Source organism: Ursus maritimus, unplaced genomic scaffold (genome assembly GCF_017311325.1).
Source record: "Ursus maritimus isolate PB19 unplaced genomic scaffold, ASM1731132v1 scaffold_8, whole genome shotgun sequence".
Taxonomy (NCBI): Eukaryota; Metazoa; Chordata; class Mammalia; order Carnivora; family Ursidae; genus Ursus; species Ursus maritimus.
Window position 1 is genome coordinate 28,832,872 of NW_024426996.1, and position 27,124 is coordinate 28,859,995.

Consider the following 27,124-nt stretch of genomic DNA (forward strand, 5'->3'; position numbering starts at 1 on the left):
GTAACAAGATTAGAATACTAGTCAGAATATTTTGGGGGCCATTTCAGAGAATATAGATTTTAACATATATAAAATAGAAAGTTATTAAAGTATTTTACTAAATACTGACATTCTCTGAAATAGACTTTCTGAAAATCAGGAGTGTCTCTGTGTAGAAAGTGGGTTACAGCAGTGTGAAAATGAAAGTAGGGATATTAGAAGGCTATTGCAGTAAATCCAACTTGTATATGAAAATGGCTAGGATTAAAGTCCTAATAAAGACTGACAGAGAAGAACAGATCAATATACAACTTGGGAGTAGAATTTATAAATATGGTGATCAATTGAATAATTGCTCAATCATTTTTTTAGTCAAATTCTTATGATATTGAAAATGATAATGTTATTATGATATATTTCCTGTAGATTAATTACTTGGAAAAAATCAACTTTTTAAGCAAAAGGATTATAGACAAAGTCATTGTCCTAAATATCATTGGATCCATTTCTACATGGGGTAGTGACTTCCAGGTGTGGGGATCTAAGCAAAAAAAAAAAAAGGAATTTTACATTATAAAAAGTCTCTTATACAAGAAAGCAAAGAAATTAGAATTCGATGTGCTGGAAGGAAGAATAAGATTATCAAGTTAACTTTTATCTTTTTATCTTTTTTATCTTTTCTATTCTATCTCTTTTCAGTGTAACATGAATCTGATCTAGGATCAGAACTTGAATTCATATGTGCAGTAAAAGCAAAAGAAAAAAGTATTCTTTTTCTCTTAAAGATAAACATGACTTAGCAGAAAGGGCACTGAATTTAGCATTAGAATACTTGGATTTAAATCTTCTCCCTGCCCTAATGCCTCTTGCACATATTCATTTTCTGGCAGGAGGTGGTAACCTTTTTCCTCTCAGAAATTCCTAACAGAGTTGTCAGTGAGTGAAATACTAGAGAGACTGTACTGTTCAAATGAACATCGAATAAAACCAAAGAAAAAATTATCCAAAAAATCCAGTCTTAATTGAATATGCATCAGATGGTGATGGATTTTCTTAACATCATTTAGAAATTGTTCTCAATTTGTGTTTAAGCCTTTTTATTTTCATATCCTCTAAAAGAAGTTTTAAAACTCCCATTCTGAATATTTTCTTCCTAACTCATTAGTTGAGTTATTGATTTTTTTTTTTATCAGAGCAGCTGCGTTTGATTTTAACCAATAAATAAACTATGTACTTCAAAGTTCAGCTCAGCCTACTCTATAAATTGAGAGTGTCAAGGAAGAGATCTGTGGGATTGTGAACTTAGTTTAAGCCCAGGTCAGGTTAGAGCAAGAGTTGATCATGAGGACTATGAAAGGTTTCTATGTTCTTTTCACGCTGCATCTGTGTTTCTTAGACTCTGGGAAGACTGGGAAAATACTTGTGTGGCCCTCGGATTCTAGTCACTGGATTAATCTAAAAGTTATTCTGGATCAACTCCAGCGTCATGGGCATGAGATAACTATCCTGGTACCTTCACCGAATCATCTATTTGATCTTACCAAGATTCCCTTTAATGTGGAGAACCTTCAACTTCCAGTAACTAAAGAAACTCTCAAGGAAGAGCTGGATACCATTCTCTACATAGCTTCTTTTGAAATGCCAAAACTTTCATGGTGGGACAGACGAGCAAAACTGAGAGAAATGGGCAAGAGATTTTTCAGGGTAGCCAAAAGAATATGTGACAGTGCTATCACAAATAAGGAGTTACTCAGCAGGCTACAGGCAGCTAAGTTTGATATCTGTCTTGCTGATCCCTTAAGCTTTTGTGGGGAGTTGTTGGCTGAGCTCCTCAATATTCCATTTATATATTCTTTTCGGTTTTCTCATGGGAGTGTCATTGAGAGACTGTGTGCTCAACTTCCCACCCCTTCTTCATATGTTCCTGGCAGCACATCCGGACTGACAGACAGCATGACTTTTGTACAGAGGCTGGAGAATTGGTTACTCTACATAATGAGTGATATTATGTTTTTATATTTTCTATTTCCAGAATGGGATGAATATTACAGCAAAATTTTAGGTAAGAGAAATTTGCATGTAATAGGATTCTTACTTCATATGTAAAATGTAAGTATTTATCTGACTATATAAAAACTTTAAAAAGGTATTTTTAAGTGAGGACCTAAGCTTCTGTGGTTAAACAGTTTTAAGTGAAAAAAAAATTCCTTTTTTGTTTTGTGTTTGATGATTGAGTACTTACAAATTATAGGAAAAAAAGAATATTCTCTATATTTACACATATATCCTGATTGCTGCTACTAATTTTTTTGGAGTATCTCTAAAACCATGTGTGCTTAATCTGAACAGTGTGCTTAATATCCATAATCCTGGGCTATTTCTCTCTTGTTTAGTTCTGCTTTAATACACCCTGTTTCTTTCTGACTAACTCGCTTTTTCTCAGGCTTTCTGTTTGCATCCAATGTAGGCTGTATTGTTAGTTGTAGGGCTTAGCATGTGATGAGCACAAAACTAGAAAATAAATATATCTTAGTTTCATCTGCTTTTATCTCCCAAATGGTAAAATATGAAAGATTTTTCCCTAAAGGACCATGTTTCCAGATTTTTAAATCTCATTGCTTTGTTTTTGTTGTTCTATTCAAAATTGTGTTAGAGATCACTGTTTCTTTCTTATTTCAGCAATTTCTTTTACCCCTTCTTTTCTCTACATTCCCATACTATAGATAAGTTCAATGGGAATTTCCTTTATAATTCTTTTTCCCAAAGATTGGAATTTTTATTGTTATTGCTTGTTTTGTTTTACATTGCAAAAAGCTATAAAAATAGAAAGTATCCTCATTATTATTTTATGCTTGCCTCATCTGTCGACTTAGAAGTCGGTATATCTTGGATTTCTTACATTCTTGTCTTTCTCTTTAAAGCATTTTAAACCTTTTAAAAATGCTTTTAAAAAACAAAATCATTCTTCTCAACAACTTTGTCCCTGGGTATTACTACTGGCATCTTAACAACAACAAGAAAATCACTACCCTCCCTATGAAGTTTTTTTTTTTTTTTTATGACCCTGAAGATTTAGAATATTAGTACCTTACACTAAAATTTTAAAATGATCCAGTACTGCCCTTGAATTACATTTTCTTGTGAGGGGAGACATTTTCACATTATACATAAACAGTTCCACTTTGCTTTTAGATGGTAGTTGTAGGTTTCACTGACAAAGAGAAATGGGGTCTCAATAATAAGAGAAATTCACATTCAGTGTTGATCTACAAGTTAAAATTATTTGGTAATTATAAAAAGTAAATGTTTCCTTAAAACGATACCATGTCATCATTGAGAAAAAAATGAATCCCATCTCATTTCTGTAAAAATAACTGTCTTTCAACTCATATCAGGTTAAAGTGTATTTTTAATCAAGAAAGATAGTATTGAATTCAAGTAATGATTTTAATAAAATTAGCTATGTCTTAAATAATCTTTTTAAACACACATTTTATGAACGCCTACCACATTCTAAGCAGTGTCCCAGGCACTGGCCATATAAATATGAATAATAAACTGATCTGAAGGAAATTTCCTTTCTCTCTTTCTTCATATATACATACCCTCACATATATGAATATGCTTATGTGTTTAGGCAAATATATTTATGTTACAGGTGTGTATTTATAAATATACATATACATGTTCCCATAGCCACAGTCTGGAACATTAAGTAACCATATATTCAAACAAAACTTTCTTTCTTTTTTTTTTTTTTAAAGATTTTATTTTTATTTATTTGACAGAGATAGAGACAGCCAGCGAGAGAGGGAACACAAGCAGGGGGAGTGGGAGAGGAAGAAGCAGGCTCATAACGGAGGAGCCTGATGTGGGACTCGATCCCAGAACGCCGGGATCACGCCCTGAGCCGAAGGCAGGCGCTTAACCGCTGTGCCACCCAGGCGCCCCCAAACAAAACTTTCTGATCTTAAATCTAGAACAAAAAGTTGAAGAATCTATAGAAGAGCCAGTGGGAAAAATGTTCTCCCACTTATTGTAAACTGACCCCAAACACTTTTGTGGTTCACACTGTGATGTTTTACTGAGTATCTATGGCCGCCAGTGAATAGAGGTAGAGGAAGGCCGTAGTTCCTTTCCCCCATTACCTCATGATCAGTTAATATGTTACAACAAAAGCATCACAGACAGAATTCTGCTATATTTTCATAAATTTATAGCAAGTAGGTGAGTAGTAAAATCAATAAAATCTTAGCTTTTTGTCTGCCTAATCACTCTAACACATATTGTGGAGTATTCCTTGATCAATTCACTTGATCACTAAATGCCACTAGAGACAGCCTTCAGCTAGCTTTCTAGAGGTAATTAGGCACCAGACTCTTCTGTTAATTCCTTAGACACAAAACAGAATCAGAGTTCTGCCTGAGAGTCCCACCCCAAAGTGTATTTTGACTCTGGATTCCCTAGATACTATTTATTTATCTGTTTATGCAAGAGCAGAAATGCTGAATGATGTTTTCAGCTAACCCACAAATATCAATTTTTAATCTCACCAATGAAAATATTTCTAATCTTCCTTTGCAAAGTAACTAATACTCCAGTGTAGCTTTTTTTTTTAAAGATTTGTTTTAGAGAGAGAGAGAGAGTGAGTGCAAGTTGGGGGAGGGAATAGAGGGAGAGGGAGAGAATCTCAAGCAGACTCCATCTGAGTGTGGATCTCGGTCCCAGGACCCTGAGATCATAACCTGAGCCGAAGTCAATTGTCTAACACTTAACCACCTGAGTCACCCAGGCACCCCTCTAATATAGCTTTATATATATATATATTAAGCTGAAGTGCCTTCATTAGCTCTTCCGGAGTATATAATCATAATTTAATTGGATCAAATGTTAATTTCCTCAGGCATGTGAGTAAAGCTAGTGTACAATCGTACACATGTACATCATTGTCTATGCTGAAAAATTATAAAGCAAATTATGGATACCATTCCTTTTCACAACTTACTTCCATCCTTAGATAAAGATATCAAACTCTGTATTCCAGACATACTCTTCCTTACCTCCATTGTGGAGTAGTAATCCAATTTCCTTTTGATAGTCAGGATCAATACCCAGCCAGCACAGTTCTCTTTCTTTTTGCCTGCTGATTTACAGGCATGAGGACTCCAACTTCCTCCTTCCTATGGCTGAGCAGTACTCTCAACTTCTAGTTCATCTAAACTAAAACATAGCATGAATATGTCTATTTATGTACCCAAATTGGGAACTTGAAAAGTCCTAGACTTTTCCTTCTCCTTCATGTTCCAAATTTAATCAGCTCTAGCCCTCCTGATTCTCTCTCCAGAATCTTATCTTATATATCTCTCTGCTCCTTTTTTATCCCACTGCCATTATTTTAACTGAAGCAATACTTCCTAACTGTACTCACTCTATTTAGGCTTCTTTCTATTACTTCATTCTTCTCAATGCCAGAATAAAACAACACATCAGAGTATAAATTTCTGCCTTGTTTGTTATTTTATAAAGTGTTCATAGATAATCTTCTGCATTTTTCCTCTCAAATGAATTTATAGAGAGTTTATGAAGCATTCTATATGAATACTGAGTTAGGCTTACATTGAGTTTAGAGATCAATCAATGGAAAACTGACCTCTTGAACATCTACAGTTTTCAAATCAGAGGAATTTTTGTTCAGATCTCTTTTTATATCAATTAGTAATATCATTCTTTGCTAAAACTCTTAACATATTTATTTCTAGGATTATTTTTTTTACTGTGTAATTACCATTAATATTTCTTTTTTATAGTTGTTACAAGGATAAAGGAAATCTATTGGTGTTTTTTTTATCTTGCTCCTGAATTTAACAACCTAACTAAAATGTCTTAGTAATTCTACTAGTATTTAAGTTAAGAGATTTAGGTTAGACTGACAATTCACAAAAAAATCACGATGTCAGCATTGTGATAGTCATTTTTTTTATCTCATTTTTTTGGTGAGGTCCAGCTCAGCCAGTTAAGTGTCTGTCTGCCTTCCTCTCAGGGCACAATCCCAGGGTCTTGGGTTCGAGCCCTATGGGCTCCCAGCTCAGTAGGGGGCCTGCTTCTCCCTCCCCCTCTGCCTGCCGTTTCCCCCTGCTTGTGCTCTCTCGCTTTGTCGAATAAATAAATAAAATCTTTTAAAAAATTAAAAAATTAAAAATAAAATAATCCGACAAAGAATGTGAAGCTTGATAAATGGAAAACATTTCTTTGACTCTTATAAATTTAAAAATTTTATTAGCTATGGACTGTCATTTGGTTAGAATTTAGGATCTTCATCATATAATGTATTTCAAATATTTTTTGGATTTAAAAAATATAACTCATAACTCTTATACAATCATTAAATGAATATATATAAATGAATAAATAGAGAGAGAACCCACATTAAATGAATATATATATATATATATATATATTCAAATCAGGGAGGAAGAAATCAGTTAAGATAGCAAGTCTGGTTCAGAAATATTTTGAGGAACTATTTATAAACAATTGGGGAAAAAAGATATGTTGGGATACTACTACTAAGTTCAGACACAAAAATAGTTAATGTCCTATAGGGCAATAAAATCATAATTTGGGGGATGATATTTTCTATCAGACAGAAATATGCAAGCTAATTTAACCTAACTGTGTCTGAACACAAAAGTAAATGGTAAATCAATAATAAATAACAAAGTATAACATAAGCACGTTCTCCTAAAGATTTAAATAATTCTTTAATCATTCATTGTTTAACCATGTCCCAGTATGACATCAAAAGGGCACGCTGTGGTCTCTTCTGATTTCCAAATTTGAGACAATGTTTTCTAAAAATCTCTTTACTCAAATCAATTATATTTTTTACTTCCCTTGTACTGTATTGTCTTCATTTCAGTAAGTTGCATTAAGCACCCTAAATTACTATCTAAGGAATGGAGATTCAACAGCAAAAAGGTATTATCTTTTATGAAAAAGAGTGAATCAACCAGTGTGACCCAGCAATTCTACTCTTAGCTATGTATACAAGACAAATGAAAACATATGCCTACACAAACATATACATGAATGCTCATAGCAGCATTATGCATAGCAGCCAAAAACGAAAACAACCCAAATGATCATCAACTGATGAATGGATAAAGAAAATGAAGTACATTCTATAAGGAAATCTCATTTAGTAATAAAAGGTAAAGAGGAACTGATATATACTACAACATGGATGAACCTTGAAAACATTATTCTAAGTCAAAGAAGGAAGCACAAAACACCAGAGTGTATGATTTATTTATATGAAATGGAGTAAGATTATTCTGGAACAGGCAAATAGAGACAGAAAGTAGATTAATGGTTGTCAGAGGCTGCGAAGAGGGGGAAGTAGAGAATGACTGCCAATGGATATGGCATTTTTTAGAGGGGGTTACGAAAATGTTCTAAAATTTGGGACACCTGGGTGGCTCAGTCGGTTAAGTGTCTGCCTTTGGTTCAGGTCATGATCCCAGGGGCCTGGGATTGAACCCCACATCTGGCTCCCTGGTCAGTGGGGAGTCTGCTTCTCCCTCTCCCTCTTCCCGCTGCTCCCCCTGCTTGTGTTTGCACACGCTCTCTCTGTCAAATAAATAAATAAAATCAAGAAAAAAAAATGTTCTAAAATTAAATAGTGGTAATGGTTGCATAACTTTATGGATAGGTTAAGAACTGAATTGTGTATTTTAAAAGGAAGAATTGTATGGCATATAAATTACATCTTAATAAAACCGTTATAAAAAGAATGGGGGAGTGAAGCAACACACAAAGAGAACAAGATTACACCAACGGCTGACACCAATAAGTCACTAAAATGAGATATGTACCGAGTATGAAACTGAATTTTTAACACCATTATCATTATCAGAATAAAAACCATAAATTACTGAGATTTGTTTTGATCTCTTACACAGAGAGATTGTCCTGGTTGGTTAAAAATCCCTCATATTTTCTGATCAAAACTTTAGTATACTTAAAATATCAAGAACATTCAAAAAGCCATATGGTGGGAAACTATACAGCTACAATTTCCTCATATCAGCAATACCGAATGTATATTTTAAAAGGATACCAAACCCCTGGTTAAGTTTCCTTGTTGCACAGTAATTGGAATTCAGAAACAAAGCTCTAGTTACTAAAGAAGGAAAATTATTTAATTCAGAGTCACTAATCTGAGTTTTTATTCTGTTAATGTTCAATTGGTTACCACATTAGTCAAAAGGTACTCCTTGTGTACTGTGTGTCAACTAAATATGTCAGAATAGCTAGTATTTTGCCACCAAAGAGGACAAAGTCTTGGGAAACAGGAACTTTGGTTTTGTATAGCAAAGGAGATAGTCACTTTCAAAAATTTATTGAAGGATTTCCATTCCTGGTTGGATGTGATTTGCTGTGGCAGCACACTCAAAAACACTAGAAAAAGATGGATAGGTTAAAAAGGTCATTTTTTAAAGCTATCAAAAGGCTTTTGGAGCAACAAGAATAAGATAAATTGTAATTCCAGAAGAGGAAGAGACACTAGTATAAGGAGGTAAGAGTCACTGCTTGTTTCTTGTTCTTTGCTGAGAGTATTTACTCATTCTGAGCCTGAAGTAGAACTCAGGCTTAGCTCAAACAGATGGACTCTGCTGGCAGAGAGGAAAGCAGCAGGCTTTTGGCCTTGCTGTAGACCTAAATCCTTGTTTGCTTGGTTATTTATAATCTCACTATTACGTACTCTGGCTGGAAGAAGGTGGATCGATTTTGTATAGTATACATAGGTACAATATTTGTTCCTTAAAGATTTTTCTTAGAAAAGCAGATAGTCAAGCATTTCCCATTTAACATACCAGTTTATTTTTCCTCTATCATCCTTCATTTTTATTCAGGAAAACCTACCACACTATGTGAGATTATGGGGAAAGCTGAAATGTGGTTGATTCGAACTTACTGGGATTTTGAATTTCCTTACCCTTATCTGCCTAATTTTGAATTTGTTGGAGGACTGCACTGCAAACCTGCAAAGCCCCTACCTAAGGTAATTAAGTATGCTTATTTTTTTCTTGTTTAAGTTTTTATCTCCTGGAATTATTTATAATATTTGATCCCTTAACTGAAAACATGGACACAACAATTAATGGACAATATTTTCTTAGACTACTAATTACACTACCATAGGTATCTTATAACATTATCACGGCAACTATTACTGACATTGCCACACATATAAGAATGAGATTCCTAGGCCCTGAGTTCAGTGGAACCACGGAGCACTCTCTGCCCAAGGAGTCTGAGCTAAAGCGGCATGTATCCTTTCCAGGCCCAATATTTAATTGTCAGATCCATTTACTCCAGAGTTCTCTTTTTCCTTGTCATGTCAATGGGCTGTGTTCCAGCTAGTAGCTAATATATCAACCTGAATTCTAGATTGTTAGCTCAATGGATGAAGATACAGCATGAGAAAGAAATAAACTGTTGTTTTAAGCCACTGAGGTTTTGGAGTTGCATGTTATTTAGCATAACCTAGTCTTAGAAATGGATAATAGGAGGGAAATTATAATACTTTGAGAATATATCAGATAGAGAAATGATGGCCCATCCAAAAAACCTGGCAGAAGTTCAGCAATGATGAACTGTTTGGTTTGAACAGAGAAGAGAAATTAGACTGAAAAGATAATTGGGAGATAATTTATTAAAAAAACAAATGGGCAATACTAAGTATTTTTTATTTCAAATTTAAGACCAATGAAGGATTGATGTATAGTTTTTAAACAGTAATGTGATATGGCTTACCTTTTCATAAATTTTGGCTATTGAAGGTTTGGTATGGAGCAAGATTTAACACAGGGAAATGAGCTGAGATACAGTTGCAATAGTTCTTGCAAGAGATTACAGAGATCCAAAGTACAATATGATAGTAATTTTTGTATAGAAGTGGAGAGATTTGAAAAGTACATACAAAGAAAGTCAATAAGATTTGGTGGTTACCTGGAGGTGGAGATTAAGGGAGAGAGCTCAAGAATGAACCCTTGGCTTTTTATTTCTTTGTATATGTCTTTATTTGCTTCTTACTGGCAATTTAGTAGAGAATATTGGCATTTACCAAGGTGAAGAACTAAAGGGGAGCAGTTGTGAGACAAAATAATATTTTGGCATGCTAAATTTGAGGTATGAATGCATTGTTAGGTAAGCAACTATTAAATACAGTGTCTTAATCTCAGCAGACCAGCCTATGCTGTGTTTGTGTTTTTTTAATTAATAGATTATTTTTAGAGCCAATTTACATTCACAGAAAAATTGAGCAGAGGGGCGCCTGGGTGGCACAGCGGTTAATCATCTGCCTTCAGCTCAGGGCGTGATCCCGGCGTTACGGGATCGAGTCCCACATCAGGCTCTTCCGCTATGAGCCTGCTTCTTCCTCTCCCACTCCCCCTGCTTGTGTTCCCTCTCTCGCTGGCTGTCTCTCTCTGTCGAATAAATAAATAAAATCTTTAAAAAAAAAAAAAAAATTGAGCAGAAATCAGAGTTCCCACCCTTCACCTGCCCCTCTCTCACACACAGCTTTCCCCACCACAAATACCCCACACCAGTGTGGCACATTTGTTACAATCAATGAACCAACATTTACACATGAATATCAACCAATTTCCATAGCTTAAAGTTAACTCTTTCTGTTATATATTCTATAGGTTTTGATAAATGTATAATGTCATGTATCCACTCTTATGGTATCACACAAAATAGTTTCACTGTCCTAAAAATCTCCTGCCCCTCCACTGACTCATCCCTCCCTGTCCCTAAATCTCTGGAGATTGATTTTTTTTACTGCCTCCATAGTTCTACCTTTTCCATAAGCAGTGGTTTTTAATTGAGGATGCCATGTAATAAAAAGACATGATTGTGTATTGGCTGCTTATCAGGAACATTAAGCTACCCAGAGTAAAAGCAGAACTTGGGTGGAGAATAAGACTATGAGCCAGATGCCTCTGTGAACAGGAGTTGTTCCTAAAAGCTGGACAGTTGGCATTAGGGAGCAAGGGTCATTGATAGTACAGATTAAAAACACAAAGATGAGGATACTTTTTTAAAGCATAGAAAAGGAAATGGTTGGAAATGTAGCCAGAAGAGAGAAGAAAATAGATCAAGCCTATACCTGGATCCTGACTGATACAGGTATGGCAGAATGAGTAGAATATACTTAAAGGATTATAGGGCAAAACCCAAATTTCAGGTAAGACCAGAAAGTGTATGCAATACTCACTGAAGAGACTGAGAATTATTTGGGAATTTTTAAATCACGTAACAGGAAGTTTTACTTTATCCCATTATATGACTACATTAATATTGTGACAACTTTAAATAATACTGGAAATCTATTCTATATTATTCTAAGCTATTGCTTCTGCTCAGAAAGTAAGCACTCAAATAATGCGAGCCTTCTTATTTTATTTCATACTTTTTGAATGAAGATCTGCACGCTGTAAAGATTCAGTTCTAAAGGCAAAGAAATCAACTGTTGTGATAGTGTGACACTTATAGGTGTATTTACTATATCTTAATAATTCAATCACATTCAGAACCCTCCTATTGCCTTATTTTTGATCCAATAACTCCTGCACATATGTGTACACATAATTTATGCTTGTGTGTATTTATATACTTATTTATTTTACCGACAATGTGTATCTTTCCAATGAAATTTTATTTCCTCTATCTCCCCCACCAGAGCACAGTAGGACCCCGGGGACACTACAAAAGTGTACAAACGCTAACTCAAAAACAGCACATAAATGTGCTTATTATTTGTGGAAAGATTCGAATTACAAACTGAGGGCTTCAGAGGGAAGGGGGGTGGGGGATTGGGATAGGCCGGTGATGGGTAGTAAGGAGGGCACATATTGCATGGTGCACTGGGTGTTATATGCAAGTAATGAAACATGAAACATTGCATCAAGAACTGGGGATGTGCTGTATGGTGACTAACATAACAAAATAAATATTATTAAAAAAACAAAAACCAGGTTTTCCGATTATGTTCCTTTCTATTGGAGTCTCAAACCTCATGACTACTTTCTTTTTCACCCTCATTATGGGTTACTTTGTACATTACATTGGCTCTTCTATTTGTATGTAACATGTGGATTTTGTGTCCTTAATCTGCTTTTGATACTTAGAGATATTACCAAAATATTCAATACCAAAATTAAACACATGAATTATTCAATTCATTCAAATTCATCCAAACAATGAAATGTTATGAAAATGCTTACCATATTAAATAATTAATTAATTTAATAACATTTAAATAGGTGGATTTGAGTAAAACAAATTGTCCTCTACTATGTGGGTGAGCCTTGTCCAATTAGTTGAAGGCTTGAATAGATTCTATTATAATACCACTATGTTATATTAATATATGGTATGATATAAAGATTCACTTCCCCTTTTTGTCTCAATAGTGAATATATCATTATACCACTTCTAATAAACAATCCACTCAGTGTGATTTTTTTTTCTCATTGATTGTCTCACTAACTTCTGATATCACCTTTATCACAAAGCAGGCTTTTGTATGTTCATGGTTCTCTTCCTGGCTTTACTGCTTTGTTCCGTTGTTCACTTTATCTATTAGGAGGTCAGTAGCAATCATTTTGTATTACATACTATTATCTGATTGAAAGTCCCAAGTATTTCCCTTTCTTTCTCAGAGTTCATTAATTATTTATGAAAGGTATTCCTCTATATACATTTTTAAATATTTGCCAATATTTTGAGTAAAGAAAATTGCCCTCTGTTATGTTGGTGAGCCTCATCCAATTACTTGAAGGCTTGAACAGAACAAAAGACTGACCATTCCTAAGCAAAAGAGAATTCTGCCAGCAGACAGCCTTCAAACGTGTACTGTACACAGTACTGGTTCTTTTCTGGGTCTCCAGACTGATTGTCTACTCTGCAGATTTTGGACTTGCCAGCCACCACAATGATGTAAGCCAATTCTTTAAAATAAATCTCTGCCCTGTCTTCCCCCTTTCAATCATCACACATTTTTTTCCTTGTTTTACTTGATTGCCTTAGTTTGTTTAGTACTTAAATATCAGATAAAAAAATTTCTTTTGACTTCAATATGATTAAATATGCTATTTTTATTTTGAATGCAAAGCCATATATTTCCATAATATTAACATCAACCCTAGAGTATGTATTACAGGTATTTCTGCATTACTTATCTGGTCAGTAAGTTATAGGGCTACCTTATTCCTAAATGAGATTTTGGAAGTTTATAAAGTACAAATGTAACCAAAAGAAAATTTAAATTTAGAGAACAGGGGAAAAAATAAATATACCTTAGTATGTCATTATTCTGACTGTGATTCAGCATAAAAGTTTATAATCATAATAATAATCTTCTTAGTGTCCAACATGAAATATAAAGGGAAGCACCAGAACAATTTAACTTAAAGCAGTAATCAAATGGTCTTCATGTGGGTCATTGTGGAAGGGGTGTTAAAGGCAGTAGAGAGTACTCAGTATGGTAATTGGCTTTACAATCAATAGACTTAACTTAGAAATTTGGCTTTGCCAGCCACTGCTGTGTGGCCTTGGACAAATTACTTAACCTTTCTGATACAGTCTCCTCATGTGCAAATGTATACATATTTCTTAAGATCGTCATATATCTAAGTGCAATGATGCATGTAAAGAACTCAACACATGGCAGGAGATAACATGTAGTCAATAATTTGTAAGCACAGACACACACACATATAGAGCTCAAAGTGTTTAAAGCATGTTGCAAGGGAACCACCAAATTAAATTATTTTTATTTGCTTAATAACCAGTGATTTCAGGTCATAGTTCATACTCTAAAAAGGTTAATATAAGAATAGAACTGTTCTAATAATTCAAACGGAGAAATGTATGTGGCTATCTAATTCTTATAACTCTAAATTTTCATATTATAAAGACTATTTTCTTTACAGGAGTTAGAAGAGTTTGTCCAAAGCTCTGGAAAAGATGGAATTGTGGTATTTACTCTTGGGTCAATGATCAAAAACCTCACAGAAGAAAAGTCTAATATAATTGCATCAGCCCTTGCCCAGATTCCACAGAAGGTCAGATAATCTTATCTCTTTTTGAGGGGCAGCCAGTTTAAAATTCATGAAGTTCTCCTTAAAAATGTACTTAACAGGGGTGCCTGGGTGACCCGGTCATTGAGCGTCTGCCTTCGGCTTGGGGCATGGTCCCAGGGGCCTGGGATTGGCCCCAAATTGGGCTCCCTGCTCTGCTGGGAGTCTGCTTCTTCCTCTCCCATTCCCCCTGCTTGTTTCCCTCTCTCACTGGCTGTCTCTCTCTCTCGATCTCAAATAAATAAATAAAATCTTTTAAAAAATGTACTTAACAAATGTAAGAAAGGCTAACAGTATTGTTAGTATCAATTTAACTGAACTTTGAGAAAAAAAGTATTAAATGTTAGAAAGAGTGGCTAAAAACATTTGATTATTATTTTGCTTTAAGCCTGGCATTACTATCAGGAACACAAATTGCCATATTATTTTTTTAAATAATGAGCTAAAATAGGGGTGCCTGAGTTGCTCAGTTAAACATCCAACTCTTGATTTGGGCTCAGGTCATGACCTCAGGGTTGTGAGATCAAGCTCTATGTCAGGCTCACACTGGGCATGGAGCCTGCTTAAGATTCCATGCCTCCCTCTCCCTCCCTCTAAAAAAAAAATAATAATAATGGGTTAAAATAAATCATTCACTGATCTTAAGCGATCTGTTAGCTCTGTGCCTAAGAGTTAAGGTTTCTATGTAATCTAACCTTGTTTTGATGTTCTTGTTTAAGCCTAAGGTGCACATACAAGTTCTAACTAACATGATAAAGATATTAAAAAAATATGGACTTATTTCATGATTGGGACCATACAGCCTTTTAATTAATGGTTTTGGACCAGGCTCTGGTTTAACCTAGAACTGACAGCTTAGATTCCTGGAATACTCCGAAATAATGATTCTTCTATTTAAACAGTTAAAAATTTTAGTAATATGGTAACAAAAATTTATGCAGTTCACTCTATGATGTTCCCAACAAAATATGATTTTTAAATGAATACAATTCTAGGTTATAACTTAGTAATGTGCTTAAAATATCAGGGATTTTTTTTTACTTTCTTGCTTTAGTTAAAATAGACAATTATATGTACTTTTAAGTTTCAAATGATTATGACAATGCTTGTATTCATAACTAAATTTCTTTGAAAAATTATTTATTTAATCTAAAAAAATCTTCAAAAAGAATACTGAATTTTACTTTTTTAAGATTTTATTTATTTATTTGAGAGAGAGAGGCAGAGAGAGCACAAGCAGGGGAAGAGGTGGGGGGGAGGAGCAGACTCCCCACTGAGCAGGGAGCCCCAACTAGGGCTCAATCACAGAACCCTGAGATCATTACCTGAGCTCCAAAGGATTTTACATTCTTATTAAGTACTGTCTTTGACTGACTAAGGTATAGGAACAAAAGTTGGTCATCATTTTTTCAATTCCCATTAGCTAAAGCAGCACTGTTTTTTTTGTTGTTGTTGTTTGTTTTTTTGTTTCTCCCCTCTATTCTCTATTTGGGAGCCAGACATTAAAGAATGAGCCCATTCAAAAACAACCTCACATACAATAGAATTTAAAGAGCAATATGCATGTCCAGAGAAAGACACTGGGTCAAAAAAAAGACCTGAGAAGTACTAAAGCATTCACCTCAGCCTGATTCCTGGCAAAGAGACACACTTCAACAATGAAAACAAACAAACAAACCTCAAATCCTAAAAAAGAGAGAGAATCTGATTTCCAGCGTTACTTTATCAATTACAAAAATCAAATGTCCAGCTCTCAATGAAAAAAATCACAAAGCATACAAAAATATATAAAAGTATCTCCCATTCAAAGGACCAAAATATACTGAAAGAAATCATTATTGAAGAAGACTTGATCTTGGAATTACTAGATAAGACTTTAAAACAATTGTCCTAAAGATGCTCAAATAATTAAAGGAAGACACTGATTAAGAGAAAAAAATGATGTAGGAACAAAATGAGAATATCAATAAAGAGAGAAATTTTAAGAATGAACCAAAAAGAAATTCTGCAGGTAAAAATTGAACTGAAATAAAAATTTTACATCAGGGTTTCAAAATCAGGTATGAGAAAGTAGGAGAATCAACAAACTTGAAGAATAATTGAAATTATCAAGTCAGAGGAACAGAAAGAAAAACAAAGAAGAAAAGTGGACAAAGCCTAAAGGACTTGTGGGGTAGATACCAAATGGATGAACATATACATTGAGGAGTCCCTGAAAGGGAGAAATGGGCAAAAAGAATATTTGAAGAAATAATGGCTTACAATGTCCCAAATTTAATAAAAGACACATATCTACAAATCCAAGAAGCTTAATGAACTTAAAGTAGAATAAACTCAAAAAGAGCCACAACAAGACACATACTCGAGCTGCTGAAAACCAAAAACAACGAGAGAATCTTGAATGCACCAAGAGAGAAGCAACTCATCACATGAAAGGTGACCAGCCAATTTCTCATCAGAAACTTTGGAGGCCAAAAGGCAGTGGGTTGATATATTCAAAGTGCTGAAAGAAAAAATGGCCAACTGAGTATTTCATATGAGGCAACATTTCCTTCAAATATGAGGTTAGAAATTAAGACATTCCCGGGTAAACAAAAGCAAAGGAGATCATTACCACTAGACCTCCCCTACAAGAAATGAAAAATCTTTCTGGCAGAAATAAAAGGCTGCTAGACAGTAACACAAAAATATGAAAAAATAAAGATGTGCAGCAAAGGTAAAAACAAAGGCAATTATAAAAGCTAGTATTATTACAATTTTGATTGTAATTCCACTTTTTAAAATTTTCTCAAAGATTTAAAAAATGCAGAAATAGCAATTATTAATCTTATCTAGTATTAGAAACACAGTGTATAAATATGTAATTTATGACATCAGTAACAGAAAGTGGGAGACTGAGCTATAAAGGAAGAGTTTTTTATGCTACTGTAATTTACACCCAATGGGTCAAAAAACAAATCTTAAGAGTACTTAGAAAATACTCAAAAATGAACAAAGACACAACACACGAAAACTTAGGAGGTGCAATGAAAGCAGTGCTCAGAAGGAAGTTTATAGCCTACATTATAGTTTAAATGCCTACACTGAAAAAGAAGAAAGATTTAAAGTCAAAACCTAATTTTACATCTTAAAGAACTAAAAAAGGAAGGCAAACTAAATCCAAATTACCAGAAGGAATGAAATAATGAAGATTAGAACAAAAATAAAACAGAATAGAAAAATAATAAAGAAAACCAAGGGAACCAAAAGTTGGTTTTTTGAAAAGATCAACAAATTTCTCAAACTTTTAACCAGACTGGGAAAGAGGGAAAAAAAAAAAAAAACAAGATGCAAATAATTAAAATCAGAAATGAACATGGGGGAATTACTAATGACTTTACAGAGATAAAAAGGATTAAAGGGGATATTGGAAACAATTGTATGCCAACAAATTAAACAACATAGGAGAAATGGATAAATTCCTTGAAAAACAGAATTTACTTTAACTAAAATAGAAACTGAATAGTTCAACAAAGCTATACCAAATTAAGAGATTGATTAGTAATCAAACAGCTCTCAATGACAGATAGCTTCACTGGTAAATACTATCAAACAGTTAAGGAAGAATTAAACAAACTAATGTTTTTCAAATTCTTTCCCAAAAAAGAGAAGAGGAGGGAACACTTCCTAAATGACTGTGAGGCCAGATTTACACTGATACAAAAGCCAGATAAAGACATTACAAGAAAATAAAATTACAGACAAGATCCCTTACAAATATAGATGTAAAAATACTCAACTAAATATTTGCAAATCAAATCCACTATAATATTGAAAGGTGTTTTCACCATGATAAAATGGGATTTATCCCAGGAATGCCAGGGTAGTTCAACATAAGTAAATCAATCAATGCAATACATCATATTAATACTTATGAAGGAAAAAAACCACACACGATCAGCTTATACAACTTCCACAAAAATGGAGTTTGACAAAAATCCAACATTCTTTCATGATAAAAAGTCTCAGAAAACTAGGAATAGAGGGGAATTCCTCAATATGGTAAAGAGAAAATCTGGAAAACCCAAAGCTTACGTCATACTCCATGGTGGAAACTGAAAGTCTCCCCCCTCAGATCAGGAACAACACAAGGATGCCCACTTTCACTGCTGCTATTTAGCATTATACTAAAAGTGATAGCCTGGGGTATTACACAAGAAAAAGAAACTAAAAAGCATCCAAATTGGAGCAAAAGAAGTAAAACAATGCCTTTTTCCAGATGACATTATCCTATATATACAATCTCCAAGAATCCACAAAAAGCTACTAGAGATAATAACCAAACTGAACAAATTTGCAGACTCAATACACAAAAAATCAGTTGTGTTTATGTACACATCATTGAACAATCTGAACATAAAATTAAGAAAACAATTCCAAGAGCAACTAAATCAATCAAATACCTAGGAATAACTCTAACCAAAGAGTGGAAATATTTGTATGCTGAAAACAGCAAAATATCATTTCTTCATGAAACTAGAGAATTCCTCAATAAATGTAAAGCCACACCATGTGCATGGATAAAAGACTAACCATGGTTAAGTTGTCAACACGATCCAAAGCAACCTACAGATTCGATGAAATGCCTATCAAAATTCTAACAACGCTTTTTGTACAAATGAAAATCCAATCCTCAACTTCATGTGGAACTTCAAGAACCATAAATAGACAAAACAATAATAAAAAAGAATAAAGGTAGAGGGCTCACATTTTTCAGTTTTGATATTTGAAATTTACTGTAAAGCTACAGTAAATTAAACAGTGTGGTACTGGCAGAACAGACATATAAACCAAAGAAATAGAAGACAGAATAGAAGTTAACCCTCACATATATGGTCAATTGATTTCCAACAAAGTTTTAAGACCAATGGGGAAGGGACGGTGTTTTTGACAAATTAGTGCTGGTAAAATCTTGATATCCATATGCAAAAGAATGAAGTTAAACCCTTACCTTACACCATATACAAAAATTAACTCAAAATGGATCAGAAACCTAAACTTTAGATGTAAAACTATAAAACCTGTAGAAGAAAATATTGGAGGAAAACTTCTTCACATTGGATTTTTTTTATTATGTTCAATTAGCCAGCATCATTAGTTTTTGATGTAATGTTCAATGATTCATTAGTTGCATATATCACACAGGGCTCATCACCACATGTGCCCTCCTTAATACTTGTTACATCATCCCTACCCCCCTCCCTTCTGTAACCCTCAGTTTGGTTCCTGGAGTTCAAAGTCTTTCATGGTTTGTCTCCCTCTCTGATTTCTTCCCATTCAGTTTTCCCTCCTTCCCCTGTGGTCTTCCGCACTATTCCTTATGTTCCACATATGAGTGAAACCATACAATAATTGTCTTTCTCTGCTTGACTTATTTCACTTAGCATAATCCCCTCCAGTTCCATCCATGTTGATGTAAATGGTGGGTATTCATCCTTTCTGATGGTTGAGTAATATTCCATTATACATATGAACCACATCTTCTTTATCCATTCATCTGTTGAAGGGCATCTCGGCTCCTTCCACAATTTAGCTATTGTGGATATTGCTGCTATGAACATTGGGGTGCCTGTGCCCCTTCTTTTCACTACATCTGTATCTTTGGGGTAAATACCTAATAGTGTAATTGCTGGATTGTAGGGTAGCTCTATTTTTAATGTCTTTAGGAACTTCCATACTGTTTTTCAGAGTGGCTGCACCAGCTTGCATTCCCACCAACAGTGTAAGAAGGTTCCCTTTTTTCCACATCCTTGCCAACATTCATTTCCTGTCTTGTTAATTTTTGCCATTCCAACTGGTGTAAGATGGTATCTCTTTGTGGTTTTGATTTGTATTTCCCTGATGGCTAGTGATTTTGAACATTTTTTCACGTGTCTGTTAGCCATTTGTACATCTTCTTTGGAGAAGTGTCTGTTCATGTCTTCTGCCCATTTATTGACCGGATTATTTGTTTTCTGGGTGTTGCATTTGAGAAGTTCTTTATAGACCTTGGATACCAGCCCTTTATCTGTAATGTCATCTGCAAATATCTTCTCCCATTCCCTGGGTTGCCTCTTAGTTTTGTCGACTGTTTCCTTTGCTGTGCAGAAGTTTTTTATCCTGATGAAGTCCCAAAAGTTCATTTTTGCTTTTGTTTCCCTTGCTTTTAGAGACATGTCTTGAAAGAAGTCATTGTGGCCAATGTCAAAGAGGTTACTGCATATGTTCTCCTCTAGGATTTTGATGAATTCCTGTCTCATATTTAGGTCTTTCATCCATTTTGAGTTTATCTTTGTGTATGGTGTAAGAGAATGGTCCAGTTTCATCCTTCTGCATGTGGCTGTCTAATTTTCCCAGCACCATTTATTGAAGAAACTCCCTTTTTTCCATTGGATATTCTTTCCTGCTTTGTCAAAGCTTAGCTGATCATAGAGTTGAGGGTCCATTTCTGGGTTCTCTATTCTGTTGCATTGATCTGTGTGTCTGTTTTTGTGCCAATACCAAGCTGTCTTGATGATCACAGCTTTTTAATATAGGTCAAAGTCAGGCATTGTGATGCCCCCAGCTTTGGTTTCTTTTTCAACAATCCACTGGTGATTCAGGATCTTTTCTGGATCCATACCAATTTTAGGATTATTTGTTCCAGTTCTGTGAAAAATATTGTTGGTATTTTGATAGGGATTGCATTGAAAGTGTAGATTGCTCTGGGCAGCATAGGCATTTTAATAATGATTATTCTTCCAATCCATAAGCATGGAATATTTTTCCATCTCTTTGTGTCTTCTTCATTTTCTTTCATAAGTGTTCTGTAGTTTCTAGAGTATAGATCCCTTACAAGCTCTTTGGTTAGGTTTATTCCTAGGTATCTTATGGTTTTTGGTGCAACTGTAAATGGCATTGACTCCTTAATTTCTCTTTCTTCAGTCACATTGTTAGTGTATAGAAATGCAACTCATTTCTGTGCATTGATTTTGTATCCTGCCACATTTCTGAATCACTGTATGAGTTCTAGTAATTTTGGGGTGGAGCGTTTTGAGTTTTCCACATAAAGTATCATGTCATCTGTGAAGAAAGAGAGTTTGACTTCTTCTTGACTTCTTCTTTGACTTCTTCTTCAATTTGAATGCCTTTTATTTCTTTTTATTATTTGATTGCTGAGGCTAGGAGTTCTAGTACTATATTGAACAAAAGTGGTGAGAGTGAGCATCCCTGTTGTGTTCCTGACCTTAAGGTTCCTGACCAGAGGCATAGGCAACAACAACAAAAAAAAATAAAGTGGGCTTCCTCAAATTAAGAACTTTTGTGCATTAAAAGATAGTGCCAAGAAAATAAAACACAACATGGAGATTGGGAGAAAGTCTTGTAAATCATGTACCTGATAAGGGATTAACATCCACAATACATAAAGAGCTCCAACAACTCAAAAACAAAAACCCAATTCAAAAATTGAAAAGGACTTGAATAGACATTTTCTGAAGAAGATATACAAGTCATTAATCATTAAGGAAATACAAATCAAAAGCACAATAAAATATCACTTCAAATCCATTAGCATAGCTTTTATTGAAAAAATGGGAAATAAGTGTTGATGAGAATGTGTAGAAATTGGAACTCTTGTGTATTGCTGGCAGGAGTGCAAAATAACATAGCGGCTATGAAACATAGTTTGTGGTTTCCCAAAAAGTTAAACATCAAACTCTCATATGACCCAGGCTATATATCCAAAAGAATTGAAATCAGGGACTCAAAGAGATATTAGCACACCAATGGTCATAGCAATATTATTCACAATAACCAAGTAAATGGATAAACAAAGTGTGGTATATACACATAATGGAATATTATTCAGCCTTAAAAAGGAAGGAAATTCTGATATGTTACAACATGAGTGAACCTTGAGGATATAATGCTAAGTGAAATAAGACATCAGGAAAAGACAAATACTGTATGATTCCACTTATATGTGGAACCTAGAGCTGTCAAATTCATAAAGACAGAAAGTAGAATAGAGGTTACCAGGGCCAAGTGGAAGGAATAGGGAGTTATTGTTTAATGATACAGAGTTTATGTTGGGGATGATGGACAGACACATTTGAGTTACACATAGTAATAATGGTTATACAATATTGTGAATGTATTTAATGTCACTGAATCCTATACTCACAATACATTCAAATGCTAAGTATCATTATATATATTCTATCACAATAAAGAAGACAATGCTTACTTCTATATTACTGCCAAGTTTATAACAAACGTTCAAAACACTTACAAATTCCTAAAGTGACTTTAACATCCTTCCCCTTTGCCTCTGAAAACCTTATTTTAAAAAATTCCCTTAACTAGAATTCTCTAGTAACACCAATATGTAATTGTTCTAGATACAGATTGTCTTTTTTTGTTTCTTCATCTAATAAGTGAGAATTTCCCTGACCATGACAGTCTACCTATTAGGATTATTGCAAGTATTTGAAAACACAGTTGTAGTTCCAATGGTTTAAATACTCATTACATAATCACTTAAGGCCTTAGTTTGCTCATCTGTTACACGGAGGCATTGAACTAGATTAATTCTAAGTGTCTCATTCTGAAAGGATGGGATTCTGAAAATCTTCTAACAGAGTAAAGGCATTTATCTTAACAGGTTCTGTGGAAATACACAGGAAAGAAACCAGACACATTAGGACCCAATACCCGGCTATATGAATGGATTCCCCAAAATGATCTTCTTGGTAAGACCAAAGAGAAGCAAAACTAAACAGAACTGAATGAGGGATACTCTGAATGATCATTCAATAACAAATGAATCCAACAAATTTCTATTAAAAACAAGAAAAACATAATTCTTAATATCTTCTTCGTATTTCTTCTGGAGCTTGTTAAAAAATTCTTCATGATACTTGGTAAGGACTGTGAGGCACACTTTATTCGAGACCATTATGATAAATATAGATACTAGTACGTGGGCTTTTGCAGTGAAGCAGAGATATTGGACTCAACTCTGAATACGAGAAGAAAAAGTGGGGATTTTATCACCAAGGAGCAAAATGGGGGTCACTGTACAGAAAAATCCTAAGAGGAAACATTAGGGCAAGGGGGGAATTCTGGCTAAACCAATCTAACCACATTCTTGCTATAGACAGACCAGGGTAATCAGATACCACGTGGGGGATGGTGAAGGATGAGGAAACCAATCAGATATAAAGGGTGTTCAGATACCAAGCTTGGGAGAGTCTAGCTAAACTGACTTAGTAGGATTTGTGCTAAAATTGGGCAATGCGGAGACAAATGCAGAAGCCCTCAAATCAGGGGCTAGTCAAGAATAGATTTCAAAGGAATTTGACTAGAGTTTTGTCATGGAGCCAATCTTTTCCAAGCTCTGGATTACAATCTAAACATGGAGTTTACAATTCTCCCATTTATGATACAATCCCTGCCTCCTTAGACTCAGAGTCAACATACCTTAAGATCAGGCTTTTACTAACTCTCACATAAAATACTGTAGCAGTCTACTGGTTCTCTGTATCAATTTTCTCCCACCTCCCTTCTCTCTTCCGCTGTTTAAAAAGAAAAATAGATAATCCTATTCACCATCTCTAATATCATAAATGGCTTTATATTATTATAAAACCAAATACAAAATCTCATTTTATTAAACAGAGTGCTTCATGCACTTACCCTAATCTATCTTTCTGGCCTGCTATATCAACATTCTCCCACTGAAACCCTGTACATCCCATCACCCCTTCCCTTATGCACACAAGAGCATCATTTCTTAAATCCCTCCATTCTTTTTTATTAATTAATTCCTCACCCCAACAACTGGTCCACCTGGCAACTACTCTCCATCATTTAAAGTCCACAAGGACCTTCTCAGAGGTTTGTGAAATGACTTAATTGCTAGAATAAGAAATTGCTACTTAGCCTGGAATAACTAATTGCTGCCTTCTTTAGAGCTTAAAGGAATTTATATATAGCTTCATGGGACAGAATTGTATAGAAGATGCTGCCAAATTAAACCAGTGGTTTATAGGTGTCAAGATTTTCTGTTTCTGAAATTCTCACAACTTTAAATAATGATATATTTTTTTCCTCTTAGGTCATCCCAAGACCAGAGCTTTTATCACTCACTGTGGAACCAATGGGATCTATGAAGCTATTTACCATGGAATCCCAATGGTGGGAATTCCCATGTTCGGTGATCAGTCTGATAATATTGCTCGTATAAAGGCCAAAGGGGCAGCAGTTGAAGTAGACTTGCATACAATGACAAGTTCCAATCTGCTTAATGCTTTGAACGAAGTTATTAACAACCCTTTGTGAGTGTAGAATACATTCTTTCCTGAAAAGCATATAGTATTTTAAAAGGAGTAAATTCTTTCATTCAATTTTAAAACTGACACTTTAAGTCATCACCAGCACATAACCAATATCAAATACAATTGCTTTATACTTCTCAAATTCTGTGTAGGCATTTTGATTCATCTACTAATAAAAGGCAATTGATTACCATCTCAAAGAAATACTAAATTTATTTAAAGAAAATAAGTTCTTGTTGAAGAGACACAAATCTTTATTTTTTGTTAATGATAATTATTGTTTATTCCTTAAAAATTGCAGATATTACCATTATAAAGAATTAAGGAAATATAACAAAAAAAATAGAGAAATAAAAATAAAGGATAACTCTCCTTATGCAGCTATAACCAATTAGCAGTAGAGAAATATTACTCCAGCTATTTGCTTTCGCTAATTTATAGAGAAGAAAAAGAAATAATTTTATAAAATTTTGATCATGTTACTTTTAATAAAAAAAATCCTATATAGGCATTATTTAACTTAAAACACGAGAAAGAAAATAGATTAAATTAAGAAATCCAGACAGCAATATAGAAGACCCCAGACTCCTGGGGTCCCCAGCAAAGATCAACAATTTAGACAGTTATCCGTGAATGAAAACAGCTCCAGAACAGCTTTAGAGTCCACTTAAAAAAAAAAAAAATTTTTAGCAACACAGTGGAACAAAAAAACTGAGAATAACTGCCCAAGAAGAAAAGGGAGACAGCTTCATTTTGCTTGTATAATCCCACTAAGACTTCAGACAAACCAGGGTAGGTGGAGATGGGGTCCCTTATCATAGGCCTGCCCCTCAATACTGCTTCCTGTCACTACTCTGTTACTAATACCATGCTTATTAGCAAATGAGACCAAAAGTCTGTATTCTCAACCTACATATTCTACATTCCTATTTCTGATGAGGGAACAGAAGGCAAGCTGAAGACAAAGCAGAAGCTGACACCCTGCAACCCCCCCATCCCTCAATTTCTAAACTTTTTGTATGCTATTTCCAATTAGCATCCCTTTTCTCCCTTACCTCCAATTATTACTTAAACTACAAACATGTAAAAAATTCCAGCTGATAGGGCCAGCATATCTAGAAAAACCTCAAGAGGAAACAAACTGTCATAGGCATTCTATATACACTTGATGATGTCATTTATGACAATTTATTATATAATTATGTAATATGCTCTTAATAATATGTAACATAATTTTAGGTATATCATGTTCTTAATGAATTTTTCAAATTGCTATCTTTGTATTCAATATTTAGCTATAAGGAGAATGCCATGACATTATCAAGAATCCACCACGATCAGCCTATGAAGCCCTTGGATCGGGCAGTCTTCTGGATCGAGTTTGTCATGCGCCACAAAGGAGCCAAACACCTCAGGCCAGCCTCCCATGACCTCACCTGGTTCCAGTACCACTCTTTGGATGTGATTGGGTTCCTGCTGGCCTGTGTGGCAACTACTATACTCCTGGTCTCAAAATGTTGCCTGTTTTGTTGCTGGAAATTTGGTAAGACAGGAAAGAAGAACAAGAGAGAATAGCTTTCTTTAATAGTTTGGCTGAAAATCTTGACAGGGCCCATCTGAATTAACCTAGCCAGTGATCCGAACAGATTCCTCTCCTATCTTCCAGGTTCTTGTCCATTCCTCAGCTTATGAAGTCAAAGATCAAAGAATCACCCAAGGAGTTTGCCACATGATTTAGAATTAAGGTTTAAAACACTTTATGCTTTTAAAAGAGAAGATAAACACGTGGAAGTTTCTACTACTAAAATCCTAGTGCTTTACTTTGTTCATTTGTTTCAGCAAAACAAATTAGGATGATGTTTGAGGTTTAGGAACATAATTAATTCTATTTTCAGTACCAATCATATTGAGCATTTTCAAAATAGTTAACATCATTTTCGGTCTAGTATGTTGTAATTATTGCATATTCTTTAAAGGTACTTTACAAAGTAGAAAAGAGCATGCTATAGACAGAGCTTCCCTTCTAATTAGGAAAATCAGGAGATTCAAATATTTCTACTCTGCCGGGAATCATGTTTTAAACCATTCATTTCATTTCATATGACACCTCTGACTTTGTCTGCCCTGGAATACAAAACATTATTTTTTGTCTTTGATTTGAAGATTGCCCTTCGTTTAAAAATTAATAATAATAGTACTAGATTTGTATTGTAATACTGGATGACTTTAGAGAAATAGTTGATTTTGATAACTTAGAATTATTGATGGCATGGTGGAATAAAAGTAAACAATTATAATTTAATACCTGCCCTTTTGAAGTAGCTGTAAAATTTTTAAAAATTCTTTTCTGGGACACCTGGGTGGCTCAGTCAGTTGAGCGTCTGCCTTCAGCTCAGGTCATGATCCCAGGGTTCTGGGATTGAGTCCTGCACTGGGCTCCCTCCTCAGCAGGGAGTCTGCTTCTCCCTCTGATCCTCTCCCCGCCATGCGCTCGCTCTCTCTCTCTTTCTTTCTCCGAAATAAATAAATAAAATCTTTTTAAAAAATTCTTTCCTACAATTTTACTTACAATATCCATATTTGAAAGAAGAGACAAAACTACAACCCATTAATACCCATCACTGGCCTATCCCAATCCCCCACCTGCCTCCCCTC

At 34.6% G+C, this 27,124-nt stretch overlaps 1 protein-coding gene across 1 annotated transcript in view; it reads left to right on the forward strand.

Moving 5' to 3' along the window:
• Positions 1-26,857, forward strand: part of LOC103656324 (UDP-glucuronosyltransferase 2A1-like) — a 70,167-nt gene extending 43,310 nt beyond the window's left edge. The window contains exons 4-9 of the mRNA XM_040625430.1: positions 1,422-2,041; positions 8,895-9,043; positions 13,986-14,117; positions 22,795-22,882; positions 24,250-24,469; positions 25,765-26,857. Coding sequence (XP_040481364.1) covers positions 1,422-2,041; positions 8,895-9,043; positions 13,986-14,117; positions 22,795-22,882; positions 24,250-24,469; positions 25,765-26,044 — 1,489 coding nt within the window. The 3' untranslated portion in view covers positions 26,045-26,857. The remainder of the gene's footprint in view (positions 1-1,421; positions 2,042-8,894; positions 9,044-13,985; positions 14,118-22,794; positions 22,883-24,249; positions 24,470-25,764) is intronic.
• Positions 26,858-27,124: the final 267 nt, after the last annotated feature.